This window comes from Talpa europaea, assembly GCF_964194135.1.
Source record: "Talpa europaea genome assembly, chromosome: 5".
NCBI classification, from domain to species: Eukaryota; Metazoa; Chordata; class Mammalia; order Eulipotyphla; family Talpidae; genus Talpa; species Talpa europaea.
In genome coordinates this window covers 108,723,711-108,744,839 of record NC_140071.1, presented here as the reverse complement: position 1 = coordinate 108,744,839, position 21,129 = coordinate 108,723,711, and the positions used below count along the sequence as shown (strand labels likewise).

General features: G+C 34.1%; 1 protein-coding gene across 31 annotated transcripts in view; it reads left to right on the top strand.

Moving 5' to 3' along the window:
• Positions 1-21,129, top strand: part of ADGRL3 (adhesion G protein-coupled receptor L3) — a gene marked incomplete at both ends in the record, with an annotated part of 456,353 nt that overhangs the window by 321,819 nt on the left and 113,405 nt on the right. For 24 of the 31 annotated variants that reach the window (XM_084234185.1, XM_084234176.1, XM_084234181.1 and 21 more), the window contains 3 exons: positions 305-405; positions 9,019-9,204; positions 12,167-12,205. In XM_084234185.1, coding sequence (XP_084090311.1) covers positions 305-405; positions 9,019-9,204; positions 12,167-12,205 — 326 coding nt within the window. The remainder of the gene's footprint in view (positions 1-304; positions 406-9,018; positions 9,205-12,166; positions 12,206-21,129) is intronic. The other 7 variants (XM_084234180.1, XM_084234184.1, XM_084234183.1 and 4 more) reach the window with 1 other exon arrangement.

The following is a 21,129-nucleotide window of genomic DNA, read 5'->3' as shown; positions in this document are numbered from 1 at the left end:
TCTGAAAACTCAAGCACTAAGTCCCAGGGAGGCAGTATCCCAACAATCTAACTCATGGAATTACTTCCTGGGTATAGCATAGTTGCCAGTAAGTGATATAACAATTTTAAATGTTTTTGTTTGCTTTATTACATTTCTCCAAAGCCAGTTGCTTGCTGGACACTGTACATGGTGTTTTAATAGATATTATCTCAGTTTAATGATAACATTTTTACCCTGACTCACATTTAAACATAACATGTATATAAAGTCATTGTAAGAAAAATGGTTTGAATATTTGAAGCAAATGTTTCTCTCATTTTAGGAGTATCAACTTATCTATGCCTGGCTCCTGGAACATGGGATCCCCAAGGACCAGATCTCAGTAACTGTTCTTCTCCTTGGATCAATCATATAGCACAGAAGGTAAATCTGTGACTGACAGCTTTGCCAAGCCTGATCCTATATTGTTGATTATAACTGCTACAAACAAACAGTCAAAATTTAAAAAAAAAATGTGAAAAAATTCTCCCATGTTAATTTAAGATTAATGATAATCTCTGATATACTATGAGCTAATTCTAGAATTTTGTTTTTCTTAAAGGGCAAATCCATGAATAAGCCAAGCAGTGGTGCTTATAACAATTTTATTGCTAATAAAATTTCTATGGATTGTGAACTACAGATATAAAAATCCAAGAGGTATTATAAATCAAGCAAGCAAAGCTTCTAGCATACATACATATGAATTTTCCTGTGGAAATAATAATTTAAAGAAAAAAGTCGATCTTTGGATTCTTAAGCCATTTGATAAATGTTCTGTAACCTAATCATTTATCAGTGTTAAAAGTATACACATGTGTGACAGAATCTTACAGACTCAAATTTGCAGGCCTTATTTGGTTGCAATATGTTGAACATTTTTATTATTAATGCACTGTGGGGCTTTGAATTGATTTCATTACAAACAGAGACCAGATGTGCATTTATGCCAAAAGGGCTATGGGATGAATCCTTATTATAGCAATTTGTGTGGATTTATGCACTCCTAAAATGGAGAGTCCTTCTATGGCACATTAGCTATGCTGAGGAATTTCTGAAAGAGATTTTTTCTGAGAAACATTACAAATGATGGTCTTACTAAAAGCCAGTCTGTGCCATTGCTCTTTACTCTATTTGTTTTTAACCAGGCTGATCCTCAATAACATACCATATAATAATCCATAAATATCTACCCAGTAGATCATTTAGCAGATGAGCCATAACTATTTATTTATCCTAAATCATGGAAGAACAGTGGTTATATTGACTCTAGTTACCCTCTTACATATGCATCTCCATACTTGTTGCTATTCATAATGCTGTTGCTCCAATTTCAGCTCTGTTCCTGCCACAGTTTTTATGTCCTTTGCTTTTATTACAATGTAGCTGAGACCCCAGGGCAAATAACTCTTGCTGGATGTGATCGGATTAAGAGATCACTAGCATATCTCCTTACATTAGCAACTTTTAAAAATACTCCCTACATACTTAGCCCAGGGGTTAATATTAACTCAGTCATAATTCACCTAGAAAGCAAAGTGTTTTCATGATAATTCCTGAATTTAGTTGGATTGCTTCATTGTAGAAATTACTGGGTGACTTTAACTGATACTGATCCTTAATTCTTTTCTTTCCTCTGTAGACCTGCTAATCTTATGACAAAAGAGATAATTCCTTGCAAAGACCAGACAGCTGTTGCCCATTTGATTTATGGATGGAGTGTTTTTATTTTATAGCAAATATATTCCATTCTTCCAGAGCATTATTGTTTAAGCCTGTAGAATCTGTAAAATTATGTTATATTATAATTATATTTAGATTATAGAATTTAGGTAATTTGAATTTATAATAATAACTTAGCTTGATTACTCTTATTTTATGAGTATAGTGGGAGGCCTTGGTGCACTCCAAATCAGCTTATGTGGTGAACCCAAGGTCAGTGTATTGGAGTTGGTGTTTTAGCTGGGTGTACCTTTATCAAGACGGATGTGCTTAGCCACATCATGATTGCCTTCTTATCCCAACTCGGTCTCTTCACTTCTTCTGTCCACTCATATACCACGTATGTCCCTTATACCTCCAAATATTTACAGTACTCATTGAACATAAATGGTAGTTGAACAGTCTCTTTACCACAAAACTCCCAACACTTTTAGATACTAACATTATAAACCTCCAAGAAAAATTTATATGGAGTGTTTAGTTATTTGTCCATATTTTCTCTCCTTCCTCCCTAAATCATCTTCCACAGAATCCATGCCTCTCCTCATTTCCTCCCTCATACCAGAGTCTCTATAACAAACAGATGGATGCTTTGAAGAGGGATTGTTTACAGTGTTACTGAGGGAGCAAGTGTAAACTGCAAGGGATGGAGCAGGAGCCCAGAGCTGCTGCAGAGCTGTTTCCACCCCTAGGCTGTGGTTGATGGGTCAAAGGAGTGACTGAAAATTGGAAGTGGAGTATTCTTGAGAGGAAATTTGACCTCTAGCTGAGGTGTTTCAGAAAGAGATCTAGCGGAATAAATATCATGATGTCAATTTACCAGCTTCCTCATTTTACCTACCTGGCTTTTCAATTGGTCAGACCCAAAAGTAAGACAAAGGCAGGAGATCTTAATGACCTCTGTGTATGCCCACCTCTGGGGCAGAGAGCAAGATGAAAGAGAATGGCAAGTGATCTTTCACTAGCAAATGAAAGGACATCAGAGTCCTCAAATTTTAATTTCCTTTTCCTATTCTCCCTTGCTTTTCCTTCATCCCCTCTACTTTTACCTTGCCCTTCCCTCTCCTCTCCCTTTCCCTTCCTTTCTCCTTCCCTACTGTAATGGCTTTTTATGCCTTGTTGAAAAATTGAAGTGAAATGGCATGTTTTAGGATTCACTCCTTCCCTCCCCACTTGTATTTCTGTGAATTTCAGACTTGAAAAGTAAGACGAATACATTTAATCCTGTCCAGGAAACCATAGGTGAAAAAATGACAAGCACATGCAAAAAGTAATATAATCAAAAAGGTGATTGTCTCATGAAAACATTCTATTTAGTTTCCTCTCTCCAGGAGCTTATGGGTGAATCTTGCCTAGAGTGAGAGGCATTTCCTTAAAGGCTTTATAGTTTGTCTGAAGGATCCTTGATGTTTTTAAAGGAAATACCACCTCTGGATCATTCTTCCCATCTGTACAATGGAGAAGAGCATTCATTTCACTTTGTTTCTTAAGATTTATTTTTTATGTATGCAAGAACTGTGGTACAGGCCAGATGTGCAGGGGTGAGAGGATTCACCAGGGACAGAGTGGGGAACAGAACAGGCAGATCTACTGAAATACACTGCTGAGGAGAACAGCAGGCAATCCAGGAGAGGTCTGCTGTGCCATGTGGGTAGCTACCTGGCCTGGCCAGGGGATCAAACTCTTGCTGCAGAGGCTGTGGATTGCCTCATAGTGCTGTGTTCAACCCCAGGGAGGCCCCATTTCACTTTCAATACTATTCACTCACTATATATCTGGCACTGTTATAGGACAGGGAGTTCGGCAGCCCAAACCCCACAAACCTGCCTATTTTAAATGGGTTCTGCCATCCCCCGCATCAACACAAAACATGAGAATTTTTAATGGGAAGGAACTTTAATACAGCTAAGAAACGAAACAGGTAAGGCAAAGAGTCTAGTTTCTAAATGAAGCACCCAAAGTTACCCATCCCCTCGTGGGTAAAACTCCATCCATAAGGGATCGGCCCAAAACAAGGCCCCAAAGCCTGCCCAAGTCTAAAGCATCTTCCAGTGGGGACCCACAAAAAAGGGTCACAAACAACCGGACAAGCCCGGAAGGAAAAGAGCAAAATCAACATCAAGATAAAAACTGCCATTGTCACCTCCCCACGGGTCTCACCCACATCTGTGTCACCCAGTCCACGACCAAAAGACAAGCGCAGTTTCTTCACGTGTCTCTAGGCTCCATGAGCCTCCTCCAGGTCTCCTGGCTCCATCCTGCTCCTTCCTTCCTCAGTCTCTTCTGCAGCTTCTCTCTTCCTGCTCAGCTCCACCCTCCCTTGGGTGGGGCAGGGAACCTCCCCCTTTCCTGGGGACCACCCTGTTACAGCACCACTGCAGACAGCAGTGCACACAAATAAATGAATTATGATGCATATTTTAGTTGGAAAAAGCAAACTTTATATTTTCATTTTCTTTAGGAAATGAGTTATTTTTCCTCATGGCAGTCAGGCTGGAGGGGGAGGGGGGGAGAAGGGGTGGGGGAAGACAAAGACTCTAAATGGTTTCTGACTGACAAATGAATTCAGGCCACTTCTATAGTGATGAAATTATAGGTTAAATTTTGTGTGGTAATAGAATATAGATTATAAAATGTAAGTACAAAAGTGAGAATCACAAAGAAATTTGTTACAAAGTAGTCAGAATAGTTTCATAATGATGAGATTTTATAAAAAGCCTAATTTTTATGTAAAAGGAAAAGCAGAAGTTTAACACAGAGGGGACCTTTCCCATAGTAACAATGTGGGGGCAAGAGCAAGAGAGAGAGAGAGAATGGAAGGAAGGATGATAGTCACAAAGATAAGTAGAGAATAGAAAGATAGATAGATCAACATATTGATACGTAGGTCTGTTCTTAATGTTTGAATATTATTTTTCACTTTTTATTGAAAGTCAGCTAATTGGTTCAGAGCTTTGCCTCTTCAGAGATATGTGATAATATGGGGCCTCTCTGGTGGCTCAAGGGGTTAAAGCTCAGCACTGTGAACCTATGGCCAGCCACCGCAGCACAAGGTTGATGCCCAGCCAGGAAGCTAACCAACATGGCGCAGCAGACCTCTCCTGTCTCTCCTGCTGCTCCCCTCAGCAATGTATTTCAGTCAATATGCCTGTTCTGCTCCCCACTCTGTCTCTGGTGAATGCTTTCACCACCCTGCCCCTCTGGCCTATGCCCAGTTCTTGTATGTGTAAATAAATAAAATACATCTTAAAAAAAAAAGCAAAGATATGTGCTAATATATCCTGTTTTCTCTTGTTTCTTAATGACTGCCTACTGAAATCATCAATCATAGTCTCTGGCTTCAGTTTGATCTCTAGCTTAGTTTAAAATGTTCATATTTTGTATTTTCCTTACCATTAAGGAGTACATTTCACTTTGTAATCCCTCTCATTCTTTTCCATTTAAAATTCCATGAAATTACAGTTTTGAATAATATCCTTACTATTTACTTGTAAAGTGAATACTCTTCCTACTTCATTACCTGATCCAGCTATTATATGGAAAAGAAATGCCTGAATTGTCATTGGAAAATAGTCTTTATATTTACACAGGAGGAAGTATCTTTTCTTTTGTTTGTATACAAGCTACTGACAGATTTTGAGATAATATATTGTTCTTCCTGCATTTTCTAAAGAAGGATATGAAAATCTAGAAATGATGATGACATTTACAGTACAAAATCAGTCAGGTATTTGCCCCAGGAGACTAACTTGAATTCCATCATCTAGCTCTTAATTTTCACGTTCTTCTATCCTCTGTGTTTCTAATAAAGAATAGTAATAAATCGCTCATTAATTTTGTCAGAAAGTCGAAGATTTTCCAAGACTTCCAGCTTTTTTAACCTACTTTCAGTTGTGAGATAGATTTTATTGTTTATATATCCATAGGACTCAGATTTATGGGAACATAGGTAGATTTTTCAAAGAAATTGTAGCTATATGCTTAAACACAATGAGTAACTCATTCATGAATTGTTTTGGTATTCCATTAATGTTGATGTACTATCTCATAAAATGTCAAAGCTTCTCTCAAAGAAAATTTCTTCTTTCAAAGAAATGTTTTCACTTGTGTCAAAATTTGAAATGTAAATAGTAGCCATCTCTGTCATAATTATTTATCCTTAGCTAAAGCTTCAGGGTTTCCCCTCCCCTATTTAAACCCTATATATAATCCCACCATTTTAATGCAGACGTTAATTTACTAATCCTTAGAAAACTCCTGAAATGTCCCAATATGCATGTGTTTATTTCTGAGAAACAATTTTAATAGAATTTAGTAAATGTTAGAGATAGACATTTTAATAAGGTCTTTAACCCTGCCTCTTTGCACAGAAGTCTTTAGGCAGATTCAAGATATGGTTATGTTCTGTATGGAAATAATATAATTGCAGTCCTTAATAACTATGGTGAGAGAAGTAAATTGTTGATGAGAAAGGTAGAAAGTAGCGTCTTGATTCCACAAGGAAGAATCTGGTCAGTGAAAACCAGATCTGGAAAGGTGACCTTTGAACTGAGCCATGAATATTGAAGTCCCAGCAGCTATGGGAAAATTAAATCAGAAACCTGGGGATGACTCCAGGAGTCTCCCTTCCTTCTCTTCCCATAATCTGACTGTAACCCTGAACACTTGCAAATTCCTCTCAGATCATGCCAGCTTTCACTTCTCTCCAGCACTTTACTGAAATCCACTATTGTGGATTGCTTCTTTTCCTACTGTACAGCAAGTATGCTTTCATTCATTTCTGAGCTTTGTAATGCATTCACCTGAGTTGATTTCAAATACAAATCTGATTGAACAGCTTCTATTTAGAAAATGCAGTACCCTCTCTTTCTCTTAGCAAAATTCCCAGTTACAGTGCCCTTGGCAGTTTCCATGTGACTCCATGCCTCTCTTCCTTAAAGCTGTTCTCTCCTCCTGGAGGCTCCCACCCTCATTGCAACCTAATTCTTGTCCATTCCATCTCAAGAGTAATCATTCTTTCTCAGAGCAGCATTCCCTAAACTTCTGCCTCAACTTTGTCCATTAGTTAAAAAAGCCTTTAAACTGCTAGTACCACACCAGGATGCTGCATCACATTCAATGCAATTGAAATTGTGCAGTTAATTTGTTCACAGTCCTTTCTATTGATAATCTTAAACTCCTTGTTATTGGGAGCCATTTTATTCATTACTGTATCCCCAGACTATATAGAAACTAGCACAGTGCTATTAGAGATTCAAATTTTGGTTAAAGAATATAAATGAACTAATAGAGTGATAAACAATTGTTGAGGTAATAGAAATATAGGTAAGTATGTAGGTAGATTCTATTTACAAAAAAAACTAGATTGAATTTATATTTAATACACACAATGAGGTATCAATATTGAATTCTAAAGCTAGAAATGTGTTTTTGCTTTCCTTATACATCTATAGTAGCCTAATGCCCAAAACCATAGTTATTTTAGAGTTAACATTGTAATAGCATTCTCTTAACTTTCTCATTATTCTCAGTGTTCCATCTTACCTAGGCGTGGTCAGCCTGTCTTTACAGGCTTCACTTGATCATTCCCTTGTGTTGCCTCCCACCTCATTTCTAGGTATTTATTATCCCTGCACTGTAGTCCCATAATACCTCATACACATTTCTTGAAATTGCAATTGCATTGTTAAATAATATCATCTGTCTCTACACACCCTCACCCTTGCCACCCACCCCAAATGGCAAAATGTAAACTTCCTGCATGTGAGAGCTTTATAACTTTCAGTCTGCAAACAATTGTTGAATGAGTGAAAGATGTTTACTATGAGTTCTTCAAGTTCAGGAAGAAGAGATTGCAATGAACAGTTTATAAATAAGATAGTGTAACAAATTTAACAAATAACAAATTTATAATTTGTTATTTGATAACAAATATTTAACAACAATTTAACAATTTCACTTTAAAAGTATATTTTTCATATTTTTATAAACATTTGTAATTTTTGTGTTTAATATTTTTCTTGTAATTTTCTTGTTGGTGAATATTGAGTTTCAGAGCTTTTTGAAGGGGATAATTAGATTCATTCATGAATAAACATTTTTTGAATGCTAAAATGTGGCTATTTTTGAGATAATCCACTAATGATTTTCATATTTGACTCACTGTTTTGCAAAACTGCACTGTCTGCTAGTGACATATACATATATATATATATCTCCATATATATATGCCTCCATTATCACTATCTTTTATGTTGAGAACAGCTATAATTTGACTTACTAGTCATCTGTATTTTCAACTTTTCACTACTGAATATGAAAAAGTTTAAATTTTTATAAAGAGGGATTACTTAGACTTTCTTTCCACCTTATCATGCCCACCCCAATATCTAATAATATTGAATACAGCTGCACAGCTACCTAGAAAATAAATAACACATGGAATTTCTTTCTTTTGCCATTTTTTTCTTATTTTCTTGTTTGTTTGATAAATAATTCTATTTTTCTTAGTGTTTCCTGAAAGATATAATGACAGCCAGTACTTATATCTTCAATTTTGAAGATACTTTGCATTGCCTAGTTTAGTAGATCTCAAACTTTTTTCAATGTGGCTCTTATAAGTGAGTCCAAAGTCTCCTGACATCTATCTGCCTGCCCTAACATTTTCTAATAGAAGGAGTTTTATGTGGTAATAACAAGTAAAGAAAGCAATATAATAATAACAATAATGAGAAAGTAATAAAAAAGATACACAGAATACAGTGGTTAACAGAGTAAGCAATAGTATATTCTGCAAGTATATTTATTATATAAATAGCATAGGTAAAAGGCTGCAACAAATAACAGACTAAGTACATGAATGGCGCTTCAATTAAAAGGGTGTCCTTTGAGAAATTATTCAGTGATTTGAATATGCATGCACAGAGTAAGAGTTTTGCAGTTACCAAACAGTTGTATCAGATGCTCTGACTTACTGACAGAATACTTAATTGCGTATTTAGTGAATACTAGAATCTCACTAATGAATACTGAATCTTATTATATAACCAAATTATAAATGGCTAGTTAATTAACTAGGCTAAGAGGAGCTTCCTGAAAACATGATTTTCAAATGAGATATTGAAGAAAAAGAATTGTCAGGAAAACATGGGGATTACATTCCAGGTGAAGACAGAATTTGACTATAACTTACATGCAAAAACAGTTGCTCCCAGAGATCAATAAAATTACTTATTTAAGAAATTTTTCCTCATTATTCTCCTTTCAAAATTGTAGTTGAAATCTGGAGAGACAGCTGCTAACATTGCTAGAGAGCTGGCTGAACAGACAAGAAATCATTTGAATGCTGGAGACATCACCTACTCAGTCCGTGCCATGGATCAGCTGGTAGGCCTCCTGGATGTACAGCTGCGGAACTTGACCCCTGGTGGAAAAGATAGTGCTGCACGCAGTTTGAACAAGGTAAGTGTTAGGGGGAAAAGGATGTCCTAAAGCTAAGGACTTTAGTTATCTGTATATATATCTTTAAAGTTGTGGTCAAGTCAGTGAGACTTCCCTGGTTATTCTTTCTCTAAAAATCAGATCCTTAGAGAATTGCTAGTTTTATTTAATTCAGTTCACTGTTTCATTATAATATGAACTTATTTGGCTTTCAGTTTGGAGAAACAATTAATGATAATCTTCCACATATATTTTGAATTTCTAATTCTATCTCCCCTAGTAGTTACTCTGTTTGTATGCTAAATTCTGACAAGATTAACATGGTTAATGCAATGTGTTCCCATTTCTCCTCTTTCAAACCTTCATATTAAAATAATTGTAGTAAAACAAATGTCCTATCAATAAGTAGCTTAAAAATTAGCAAAAGTAAGAAATGATATTAGCCTCCCATTATAACTGTTTTATATAGGAAATGATATAGCCTATTTAACATTTTATTTAAAAAGTCATAGGGAAGTTACTGTTTTAATTTTCATCTCATTTTTATTTTTAAATTAGATTTTGCAACACTACTGTTAAAACATTTAAATATACCTCATCAAATTTGAATTGTAAATAATAAAAATAATCCATTTTAAAAATTTCAGGGATTATACATTTTACATGTATTTATATTAGTAAACATGCAGTATTTATATACATTATATATAGGTATAGAAACATTTTATGTGTATTTATATGACTTGGACACTCTACGCATTTAATTTACATAAATATATAAAATTCATAAGGAATATATTTATGAAACAAATTTTCAAATGGTGAATAAACCGATGTGAAAAGATACCCGAATTGCTACAGTGAGAGCACTTGTGTTCCCTGAATGTCATTTGTGTAGTAGACATCATCAGTTGTTGAAATGGATTTTTAAAACCTTGAATATCATATAATCATACTACTTAAAGCAAGAATTTGGCAATGACAGACTAATGTCCTCTATGGAATTCACTAAATGAACATTCCCTTTTAAAGTGAAAAATGACTTTGCAGAGTGGTCTTTTAATGTTTGGTTCTTTGTCTTATTAGACTAAGCTTCTCATTCATCAAGATGGAAAAGATTTTTTAAATAATGTTGGCTCCACATCGAAAAACCATTTATTTTATCTGGCAAATGCTGTTTTTCCTGTAATTTCATCCTAAGTTTTATCTATTATATATAAATTGTTCATTTTTTCCCCATCCTGAGCATAAAGGAGTTATGCTCAGTTTTGTCACATATGTCCATGATAGAATCATAACCAAACCTCTGATATAGTATAATCCATGACTGCTCATATAATGTGGGCATGCTGTGATATTAATGTGTTATCACTCAGGCTGACTGGATGCAATTAATGAGTACTGCTGCCGGCTATGGTTATCATAATGTACTGAAAAATATATTTCTATTAAAGTTATATATCCATAATATTACTTGTTATAGCAATACTTGGTATCTTCATTTAAAAATGCTGTTGATGTCTTACAATATCAGGTAAAGCTGGCAATTAATGGCACATTCTAACTGGCTACAGCTAATCAGCTTTTCCTATTCTGAATATCAAATAACCAAGTAATGGACAAATTTCCATTTGTTAAGCTATTTGATGCTCTTTTGTTTCCCATTTGGCTCTTTTCAATTGTTTATATAATGTGGTTTGTCATATGTTAATTTGCATGGTGGAGTAAGTAGATGGGAGGGCAAAGGTTATTCACATGCTTGCTGGCTTGCCCTCATTTCCTGTGGTTCCCACTGTTCCCTGAAGCAGTTATTACCCGTCAGATTTGCAAAGTCAACACCATACAAATCAGTTGAGCTCCACATTGAAATTCTGGAGGGTTTAGAGTCCTGCAAAACTGAGATGTTAGTCAGTGATCCAAATGACAGGGATGGCAATTCTCTTACACTCATTCCTCACTTAATTCTTTAGAGAAGTAACTGCTCTATGTTCACTGAAGAATGTTTGAATTAAAGTTGGGAGAATATTAGCCACACAAAAGGTATCAGAGTAACAGCTTCTTGAAATAGGATAATTTTCTCCTTTAAAAATTCAAAGCAACTGAAGAAAAAAATAGAAAAGGGAAGGAAGAGCACAATCTAATTTGTAAAATTTGGGATCATTTATTTAACAGAACAATTACACTTATTCATTATTCATTTTGTCACCAGAACAAAATGTTTGGGTCTAAATTTGATTGCTGTTACCCTTTTGTTGAGAAAAAAAATTATGCTGTATTTAAACAAACAAACAAACAAAAACATTCTTCATCCCACAGAAGTTGCTAAAATAAATACATGTTTTGGGTCAAAATGTCAACATAAATTCTTAAGAAAAATAAGTAGTGATTAATGAAGAAATTCACCAAATTTTTTAAAGCACAAATTAATTACATATCTCTTGCTACATATTCTTTAGAATCAAACAGACATAATGAATGGGCATTTTTACTTCCCCCAAAAAACAGATTTTCTTGTGTGTACAAACATGGTTTGTAGTGCATATTAACCATTTATCAAATCAGTAAACCACAACCATTGACTCTCTCTGAAAAACTAATTTCCAAAATTTTAACATAATTTCTTTGACTTTATATATCTTCATTTGTGACTCTGAAGTAATAACTAACCTATGTGAAATGAATCATTTTAAATGAATGAAGTATTGATTTTTACTGATTTCTACTAATTTATTGATTTCTTCCATTATTAACAGCTTTATACCATTTGTTTTTCACTTGGGTTGTTCTGAAAGGGTGTTGGTTACTGTTTTTCAAACCATTGCTTATGTTTTGCTGCTGCTTAGCTTTCATTTCTCTTCTAGAAAGTAGTGCACAAGAAAATAAGGTGTTTTGTGTAGATGTGTTCTTTTATTTTTCTTGTTTTCTTCTGTCACTAACTTGTTTTTTCTATTCTGTGTTTAATCTGCTGTCTTAATGGATTCAGCTTCAGAAAAGAGAGCGCTCTTGCAGAGCCTATGTCCAGGTACTTTCTGCGTTTTTATAACTGTGTTACATTGTTGAATTGTCTCTGTTGGTGATATCATATATGGGCAACTGATAGAATAATACTGTACCTTGTTTAACTAAAATGATTTTGTGGGGGTGGGCATGAGGGTGGGAGTAGAAAGACCTAAGTAAGTTGATATGCTAAGAAGTCATTTGATAGTATCTGTGATGCTTTGTCAAGCCAGAAGAACACAGATTATTCAAGAGGTGCAAATTTTGGATCCTCACTAACACATGAGTTGGGTTTAATGTATAAATCTCTAATTTCTTCATGGAAGTGGGTATGAAAATATTTCATCCATACTTTGAACCAGCTAATATTTGAGTGGTGGTTCATTCAGAAATGACAATCAAAGTCATATAATATACTGGATATACTGGATACAGGATACTGGAAATATCATGTTTCTGTGCCAACATGGATCTGTTTATTGTTTCAAGACATATTGTCACTATCTTACTCTCTTACTTATTATAAACATGTTAATCCCAGTGTAACTTCCACATTAACATCTTGTAATTTGTTCTTAGGTAGGGTAAAAACCAGTTTTGTATTTATGGACTCTCTGGGCAAAAGAATCCCAGAAGCAAGTTTCAAGAAGGGATGAAAGGAAGCAAAAAAGGTGGTAGGGAGGGATGGAAGAAAATGAAAGAAACTAGGTGACAATGCAACTGTAAACTTTATTAAATATATGTGTATACATATTATATATAAACACATATATACATGCACATATGTATCAAAACATCTTTAAAGGGAAAGACCAACTGCATTTATAGAGACATGCCCTCAAAAACCAAATCACTGCTTCTCAATTTGGTATTCTAGCAACTATACTCTATCGGTTTATTCACTATAAGGGATTTTGTGAGATAGTCATTTAAGGGCAAAAAAATTGAATGTTGAACAGAGATTAGGAAAATAAGTTTTTAGTTTGCATTTTGCTTAACTAATAAATCTTTGTGTATGAGAAACTGCTCAGGTTTATTTTTTTATATGATTTTGGGAAAGAAATTGCTGTGCGAAACATATGCATGACCTATATTTTCTTAGTGTGTACAATACGAAATTGAAGTGTTCTTCATTACTGAAAGCGGAACATCGCTTTTGAGCAATATTTGGATTATTTTGGATTGTGATCAATACTGTCCCTTTAATGGGGACTTGCAGATAATTAGCCTTTCAATATTTAAATCTAGGAAATGCATGGTCATTCAAACATGACTCTCAGATGGAAAATTAATGGACAGTTTATCCAGTGACTGATTTCCTGGTGTTATAATTGGCTGGCTATAAATAAATGTTATAGCTATTGACTAAACATCTGATAAGACCAAATAAAACCAGAATATTGGTGAAGCTGAAATGCTTTGCTCACTAATACATGGTATTACTTCTGTTTGCTTTAATGTAGGTGATTATCCTATAAAATTCTAGAGTGAATAATATTTTAAGCTCTAATCTTAGAATTTTAAAGACTTGTTTTATGTTCCCTATTGTTTCATTGCTTAGAGCATATTCTGAACTATTTATGAAATAGGTGTGAAATTACACTTGAAATGCTATATGCACTTGAAAATAGTAATTGTTTTGTTATAAGAGTCTTTAAAAAATAAGGCTTTCCATAGGCATAATTGTTCTTCTAGGTTTGATTTTGACCTTCTAGAGCCATTTAGCTTTTAATTTTTTTAAAAGTGGAGTAGGCACTCTAGATAATTAGGCATTATCTTGACCCATCTTTTGTTTGTTTCACAAAAAAGTACAGTGAAAACTGCATGTTAGCTATCAACTATGACAGTTGATTTGTAGGTTGAACAATTGCTATAATTTCTTTAAATATTGATAATATATTAATCTCTTATAACTCATTGTGCTTTTTCCTCATATATTTTAACAAAACAAAAGAAGGTATTTCCAAAATATTTTTAATTGTAATTTTAGATTACACTAAAAGCCTTTTATACTTTCAAAAGATAGAAATTCACATGTGTGTTGGTAAAAAATATCATTATTGTATCTCAGGTATAATACATATTTTTATTTAAGAAGAAAATTTTATGACATGGAAATTTTCCCTTCTCTCTCTGAGATTCTTCTGCTGGTCCAGCAAACACATTAACATCAGCTAGAAGAGCAGAAAAAAAAAGAACAGGTTTAAATACTTATGTTTGGTAAATTTAAGTGACTGTAAATTCTAGAGTAACTAGGACAAACCAAGAGATTTTATTCTTGATCTGAGGAATGGAATAGGGGCTTGGGGCATCCAGGAGAGGAGGGAATCTCACATGACAAGAAGTGGTTGACTCATAATACAAAACCAGATACTTGGTAACTGAATGTCTGCTATATAGATAGTTGTCTCCAATAAATAGTTCATTAAATCTATGAATCTTCATTTATAGGTATTTGAGGTCATGGTAACAGTTTCTGCTAAAACCCACAGTGCCTCTGTGGATCTTAGCTGCACATGTCAAGGTGACATATATTAGAAAAAACCTATTCATATACTTTGGGGAATTATTTATGTATTCTTCATTTGCTTAAGCATTTCAAATATCTACTATGATGTAGTGTTGCCAGCAGAGAACTTAGAGATGAATATGTGTAACTGAGATCTGGAGAGATAAAAGCACTGGCCAAAGATCTCGCAACTAGCACACCTGATACTCTCCTGACATGAGTCTAGTGCTTCTTCAAAATCATGATTAGGAATATCAATGATTTATTGAAAAAATATATTAATTAGGCATTAATTATATGGGTGTCATTGTATAGAACCTTTCGCTTAAATTCTTATTTTATAGTCACAAAAATCCATATATATTATATAATATTCTTAACTTACAGTAGAAAAACTGGAGCCCAGGGAGGATTAAATGCTTTTTACTACATCATTCAATAATAATTAAGGGGTCCTGAATTCAAAAGTAGATCTTCCTGATTCAGTAGGTTAGACTCCATATTCCTAAGATAAAGATGTTGCAGAACTGACATTATTGATTAGGAGTCAAGATATTTATTTGAGCTTGTATTTATCAATTCATTGTACTGTATTTCAGAGATTATATAAGCTTTCTTTTTTTCTATTTCTTTTTTTTTTTGAGACTGAATTCAAGTGGTAGTTTGGTAATTATTTTGTACTATATATTGAAGTCAAATATAAAAGTAATTTGATTTGAGTCCTTTTACTTTCTGAGGAAACCATGTTTAAAACATTATATTGAAAGAAGAAAAAAAAATAGTAACTCTATGTTAAAATAGGAATTATGAAACTATTTCCCAAAGTGGCTGCACTATTTTATTTTACATTTCTACTAGCAATTTATGAAGGTTGCAGATTCCCCACATCCTTGACAACACTTGATATTATTTTTGGTATTTTTTATTAAAATGATTATTGTAATATTTACTAATTGTAGAAGTTCCTTAGTCATGGAGTCAGGGCAGAGGAAGGTTTGGGAGTGTAATCCATGAGCCAATAAAAAATCTCATCACTCAAAAGAAAGGTCTATGCTTTTCATGAATACCTGGGAGTAGACTTAGAACTCAAACAGCTTAAGAACAACTGCCATGGTGTTCTGTAAATGCAACCAGCACTTGGATTTACATTTTTTTCTCATTTTCCAACTTTGAGTGCCCATCTTTTAAATATGAATATTTGTTAGCATTAGCAGCTCTTTTTTTTTTTTAAGTAACTATTAAGAATTATTGACATTCATTTTTTTGCTGCTTCAAAAGCAGGACATTTTCCAACTTAAGAAATGTATTTTTATTAGCAGTTTCTTTTGTCCTCCAAATCTCAGAGACAGCATGTACTCCCTAGAGAGCTTGCAGTTGACCTTGCTTAATGGTAAATATAAGTACATAGTTATTGATGTGAATCTTTTGAGTCATACTTTTAATTTGCTATTTCCTGTATATTCATATTAAAAACAAATCAGAAAAAAATAGTAGACAGATACAAATTCACACACACACGTCTTTGACTTCCTTCTGTTCTTTCCTTTTGAAAGGAATATGATCTCAGTGTTCTTTAAAACAAAGTGTTCACAATAACCCTTTTTTTATTTCACTATGTAATTATAAATTGTTCACTTTAGCTAGTTCTCTTTGGTTTATTTTACCTTAATTATCCACTAGAAATCTCTAGCCTAGGTACCAGCAGTGCAAAAAGAAAGCATCACGTAGTTTATAAGCCAAAATGTTTAAGAATTACTAGTTTAGCCCATGTGCCCAGGAATTTTATCAGCACTGGCTATTACAGCAATGCTCAACAGACATTACAACAGACATTCCTTTTCTATATACTAGAGTGAAAGTTCTAGTAGCGGAATTTAAGCAACATACCAAATACATAAAATATATGGTATGTGAGATGTTGATAAGTGTTTTAGAGAAAAATAAAGCAAGGAATGCCTCACTGAATTATGTTTGAGCAAAATCTGAGGGAGGTGAAGCAGTGAACTATGCAGATATGCAGGGGAAAAAAAAAACATTCTGGCAGAGAGAACAAAGTTTCTGAGGTGGAAATATGCCTGTGGTGTTCAGGAGGCCAGTGCGACTGGAGAGGCATTAAAAAGATGCTGGTAGGGGATGAATCTGCAGGGTTGCAAGGACTCAGATCTGATAGCCCAATTGTAAGAATTACAGTTTCTTTTCAGAGGGACAGAGGAAATCACTGTGGGTTTCTGAGTACAGGAATGACAGGTTCTGATGTGTTCCAAGAGTGGAGGATAGGTCATAACAGGAAAAGTAAGGACTGAAACAGGGTGACTGGTTAGGAAATAATGGTAGCATGTAATATTATGTGAGTATAGAATTCTGAAATAACTATTCAGGGTGAGCATTTTTTTTAAGTGGACCACAGGATTGAGTGGAACTACATGTGAAGTGTCAGAGAGGAGCCAAATGACATTGTTTTGCCTGAGCAATTGTAGGATAATGTCACCATTTATTGTGATGGTCTGTGACCAATTTGGAAGAGGCACAAAATGAACTCCATTTGGGTGCTTGTTAATTTTTAGATTTCTATTAGGTATGCAAGGTAGACATTTAATATGTAATTTGATATAGAAGCTTAAAATCAGCCGAGAAGAAAGACCAGAAATATATTTTTTGGAATATTTCATTCATATCGAATGATTGCATTTGCAATCAAGATATTAGATGAATTCATCATGGGGATGAGTATAAAGAGAAAAAGAATCCAGAAATGGGACCAGTACATTGTTATACCAGGAGGTCAAGTTGATGAAGAGAATCCAGTAAGATAAAGTAAAAGGTGTTTCTTAGAGAGGAGGAGGACCTGGAGAGTATGACATCCACACAGACAACTCAAGTTCTATTTCATATAAGGAATGATGTCAAGTGTTGCTGATTCTGCCCAGAAATGCTGAAATGCCTTTTCAAGGATAAAAGTAATGTCAACCTTTGATTAATTTAAAACATTCAGGAGACTCGAAAGTCTATACGTACTACCTAAACATTCTTACCTACTCCTTTCATTTTTTTCTTTAATGCAGACTTCTGTGAATCAAAGTTGCTACTTTGCACCTTTGACAAAGTGCAAATTGAATTATGCCAGTTTTACTGTTTGTCTTTGGTTCATAAGACAAGAGAGATTCTAACCTTCATTTATATGGCTAGGAAGAAATTAATGAGTATTTTCAAGTTCCTTGTTTGGTCACTTAATTGGCTGTATGACAAAGAGCTCTGTGGTGCATGTCAAACAACTTTCTGTGTCTTCTAATGATTTGTGCTTTGCTTGACTTGTGATACTATTCTGTGTGGCCTGTCGGGCTGGATATCCTTGTTAAAGTGGCTAGAATAAATTGGCTAGCAGTGTGCATACAATGTAGTACATTAACTACAGCAACAGGGAGTACTTTTAGCAGCTCTTTCAAGAGATTTCGATGTTTGCCCATAAGCATCAAAGCCAACCCAAACTTTCATTTAATATAATTAAAAGGACATCTGAAAGTAGTTTGAATCACAGCAGGTTCTTGAGGTCTGGTAACCCTTTGTTAAAACCCTGTGAACTTAATATATTTCACAGCTTGATAAATCTGCACTTGATTTGTGTCAGTAAAAGAGAAAATATAAATCTGCACCCTGCATGCTTCTGGTCCCTGAACCTATTGCTAAAAGACATTGAGTTCAAAGAAAGTGACTTCCATCTCCACAATCAGAACAGTTGTCTTTAGATAACAAAGTTATAAGCATTCTGTCCTTTAAGTTGTAGCTGTTAAATGCTGTTACAAAGTAATCATTGAATCAAAAGGCAGGAAAACCATACTTAATGTAAGCAGAGTAAATAATAAGAGCTTGGACAAGTCAGTTAATAAAGCTAATGATTCAAAAAACTCCAGAGTACAGAGACAGATGCTGATGATGGAGCTCCTGTTTTGATGTGCAAAGAACATCATTCTGGGAATCTCTCAAAATTCCTGTGGTGAATATGTTAGGTCAGGGAGTGATGGCTGCTTTACAAAGTCATTTCTGGCTCTTTCATTCTGCACATTTCCTATAAATAAACATGTGTTCCAGCTGTTGTTTGTGTATACATGGTTTGTGAATGTTTCAGGAAGTGATTTTAATGAGAGTACAGATAAAGTCTTTCTGTTTTTAAATCAAATGTTTTCATGTAAAGCAAAAGTATTTTCTTCTTTCACCAAGTTGCATTCTCTTTCCTCAGAATTTCCTAATTAAAGTGGGGGTGGTTATTTAATTGTAAAATTGTTTATTTAAGGGCTATTCTAATGCATAATTGCTTTCTGAACATGAGTTTACCTTCAGAAAAGTTTTAAATACATAGAATATAAATAGATATTATTTCTACAGAGAAAATGCAAGAGAATACGCATCAACTTAGTTATTTCTCTAAAAGATTTATGACCACATAGCTAACCATTAGGAAAAATGTATTAAAAATAGCATTATAGATTTAAGATCCTGCTTTCTGAAATTATTAACTTTTTCTGGTACAGGTCAGGAAAGAAAAAGCAATTTTAAATTATAATTTGCAGTTAAGTAGTTGTCTGATAACATGAAACCAAACAACTCTATGAGGACTGTTCCTAATCGAGTTATAATTTTGATATTTTCTGCTATCTAATATATGATTTTTACATAGCAGGTAGTAACAGAAACTTAACTGTGGCAACTTAAGCAAACCAGGACTTTCTTCATGCACACAGAAAAGAAACACAGATAAAGTGATATAGGATTAGCATGAAAACTCCATATCAAAGACCATAGCTTCACCTGTTTTTCAGCTCTATTTATTCTATTTAGCACATGGAATTCCATCTGTTAAGTGATAAGATAGGTATTTTAGTTTCAATCATAACTTCATACTATTTTCTAAACATGAAGGATAAGGACAAGTAATAAACAATTCATGTCTTTCGGAACTTTCCAAAAGTCTCTCCCAACTGCTTCTGACCATGAACTCCTCATGGAGCTCATGAGCTCCTCAATTTATATAGCTAAAGGTTACAGTATTAAAAGGTATAGTTTTGCAGCTGAGCATACTGTCTAATTATTCTGTGTCTAAGACAGGAGAGTAATTGGGCAACTTGCATTATTCTGCAATAGATGCAACCCAAAATATTTTTGTTTCTCATTTAATGGTATTTGTTCATATCTTCATCCCGTTTTTATGTAAGAACCTATTATAGATTTATGACAATACTGGGGTTACTTTTGAACCCAAATTACAGGTTAAATATTCTTTTGATTGTTCTGTGAGTTATGGTCTGAATGCCATTTTCTTAAAAGAGAAAAAAGTAAGTTCAAACCATTCTCAAATGGGATATTTTCAGTGGGATATTTTTCTTCTTTTAAAGTAAATTTTGAACAGCTAACATAGGTGCATAGTTTAAAATTCTAAAGGTAGAATAACAAATATGTATCCTTTCCATAAGGGCTGCTACATGGCTAGTTCCTAAGCATGCCACTGACACAGATCTATTTGAGTGGTGACCCCTTGGAGTTAGGTAATGCAGCCCTGCTTCTGACCCCTACTCAGTCACTCAGCTCTCCTTCAAAGTAGTCACTGTTATTAGCCTCTTGAATATCCTACCAAAGGAGACTATTTTTACTCACATCCATGTTTTTATAATACTTCCTTATAAATTTTGCCCAACACTCCTGAAACAGTGTCGTCTCTTTGCCTACAAACTGTCTAGGGAGTAGCTTGTGGCAGACCCACACAATGGGTTAATATTCCACCACTGAAAAGAATAAATGTGTAAAATGTGTAGTGATAATCATGAGATAGACTTATGCTATGGTTTATGTCAGCAAAGCAACTTAACTTTTCATCAGTAGAAAACTAATTAAATAAGCTGCAATAACAAATAATGAAATACTCTTTAGCTATAGAAAGAATGAGGACCGTCTTGTCTTGACTTAGAAAGATGGATATAATATATAATAAAGTTAAAATAAATAAGCAAGTGAAAAATGGCAGCATTTCATATTAATCCATTTGTGTGTATAAGAAAATATTACAAATATGGAGGGGTTCTCAACAAACTGTCAAAAGTGATTATTTTAGGGTGAGGTGAGTGTTTTTCTAGAAATAGACTTTCAAATTTTAATTTGTAATCTTTATTTTTTAGCTGTTAGTGAGCGTATACATTTTTATTTTTTCACTAATATACATATTTGAATAAGTTCTAAATTTACAGAAAAATTAATTAGCTAATACAGAAAATTTACATATATCCCCCTATACACATAGATTTCTCTATTTTTAATACCTTACATCAGTGTGGGGCATTTATTACAACTAATGAACTAATATTGATATTGTTAACTAAAGAACATAATTTATTCAGGTTTTCTTAGTTTTTAACCTATGTCCTTTTTCTTTTTGAGGAGCTTATTCAGGAGAT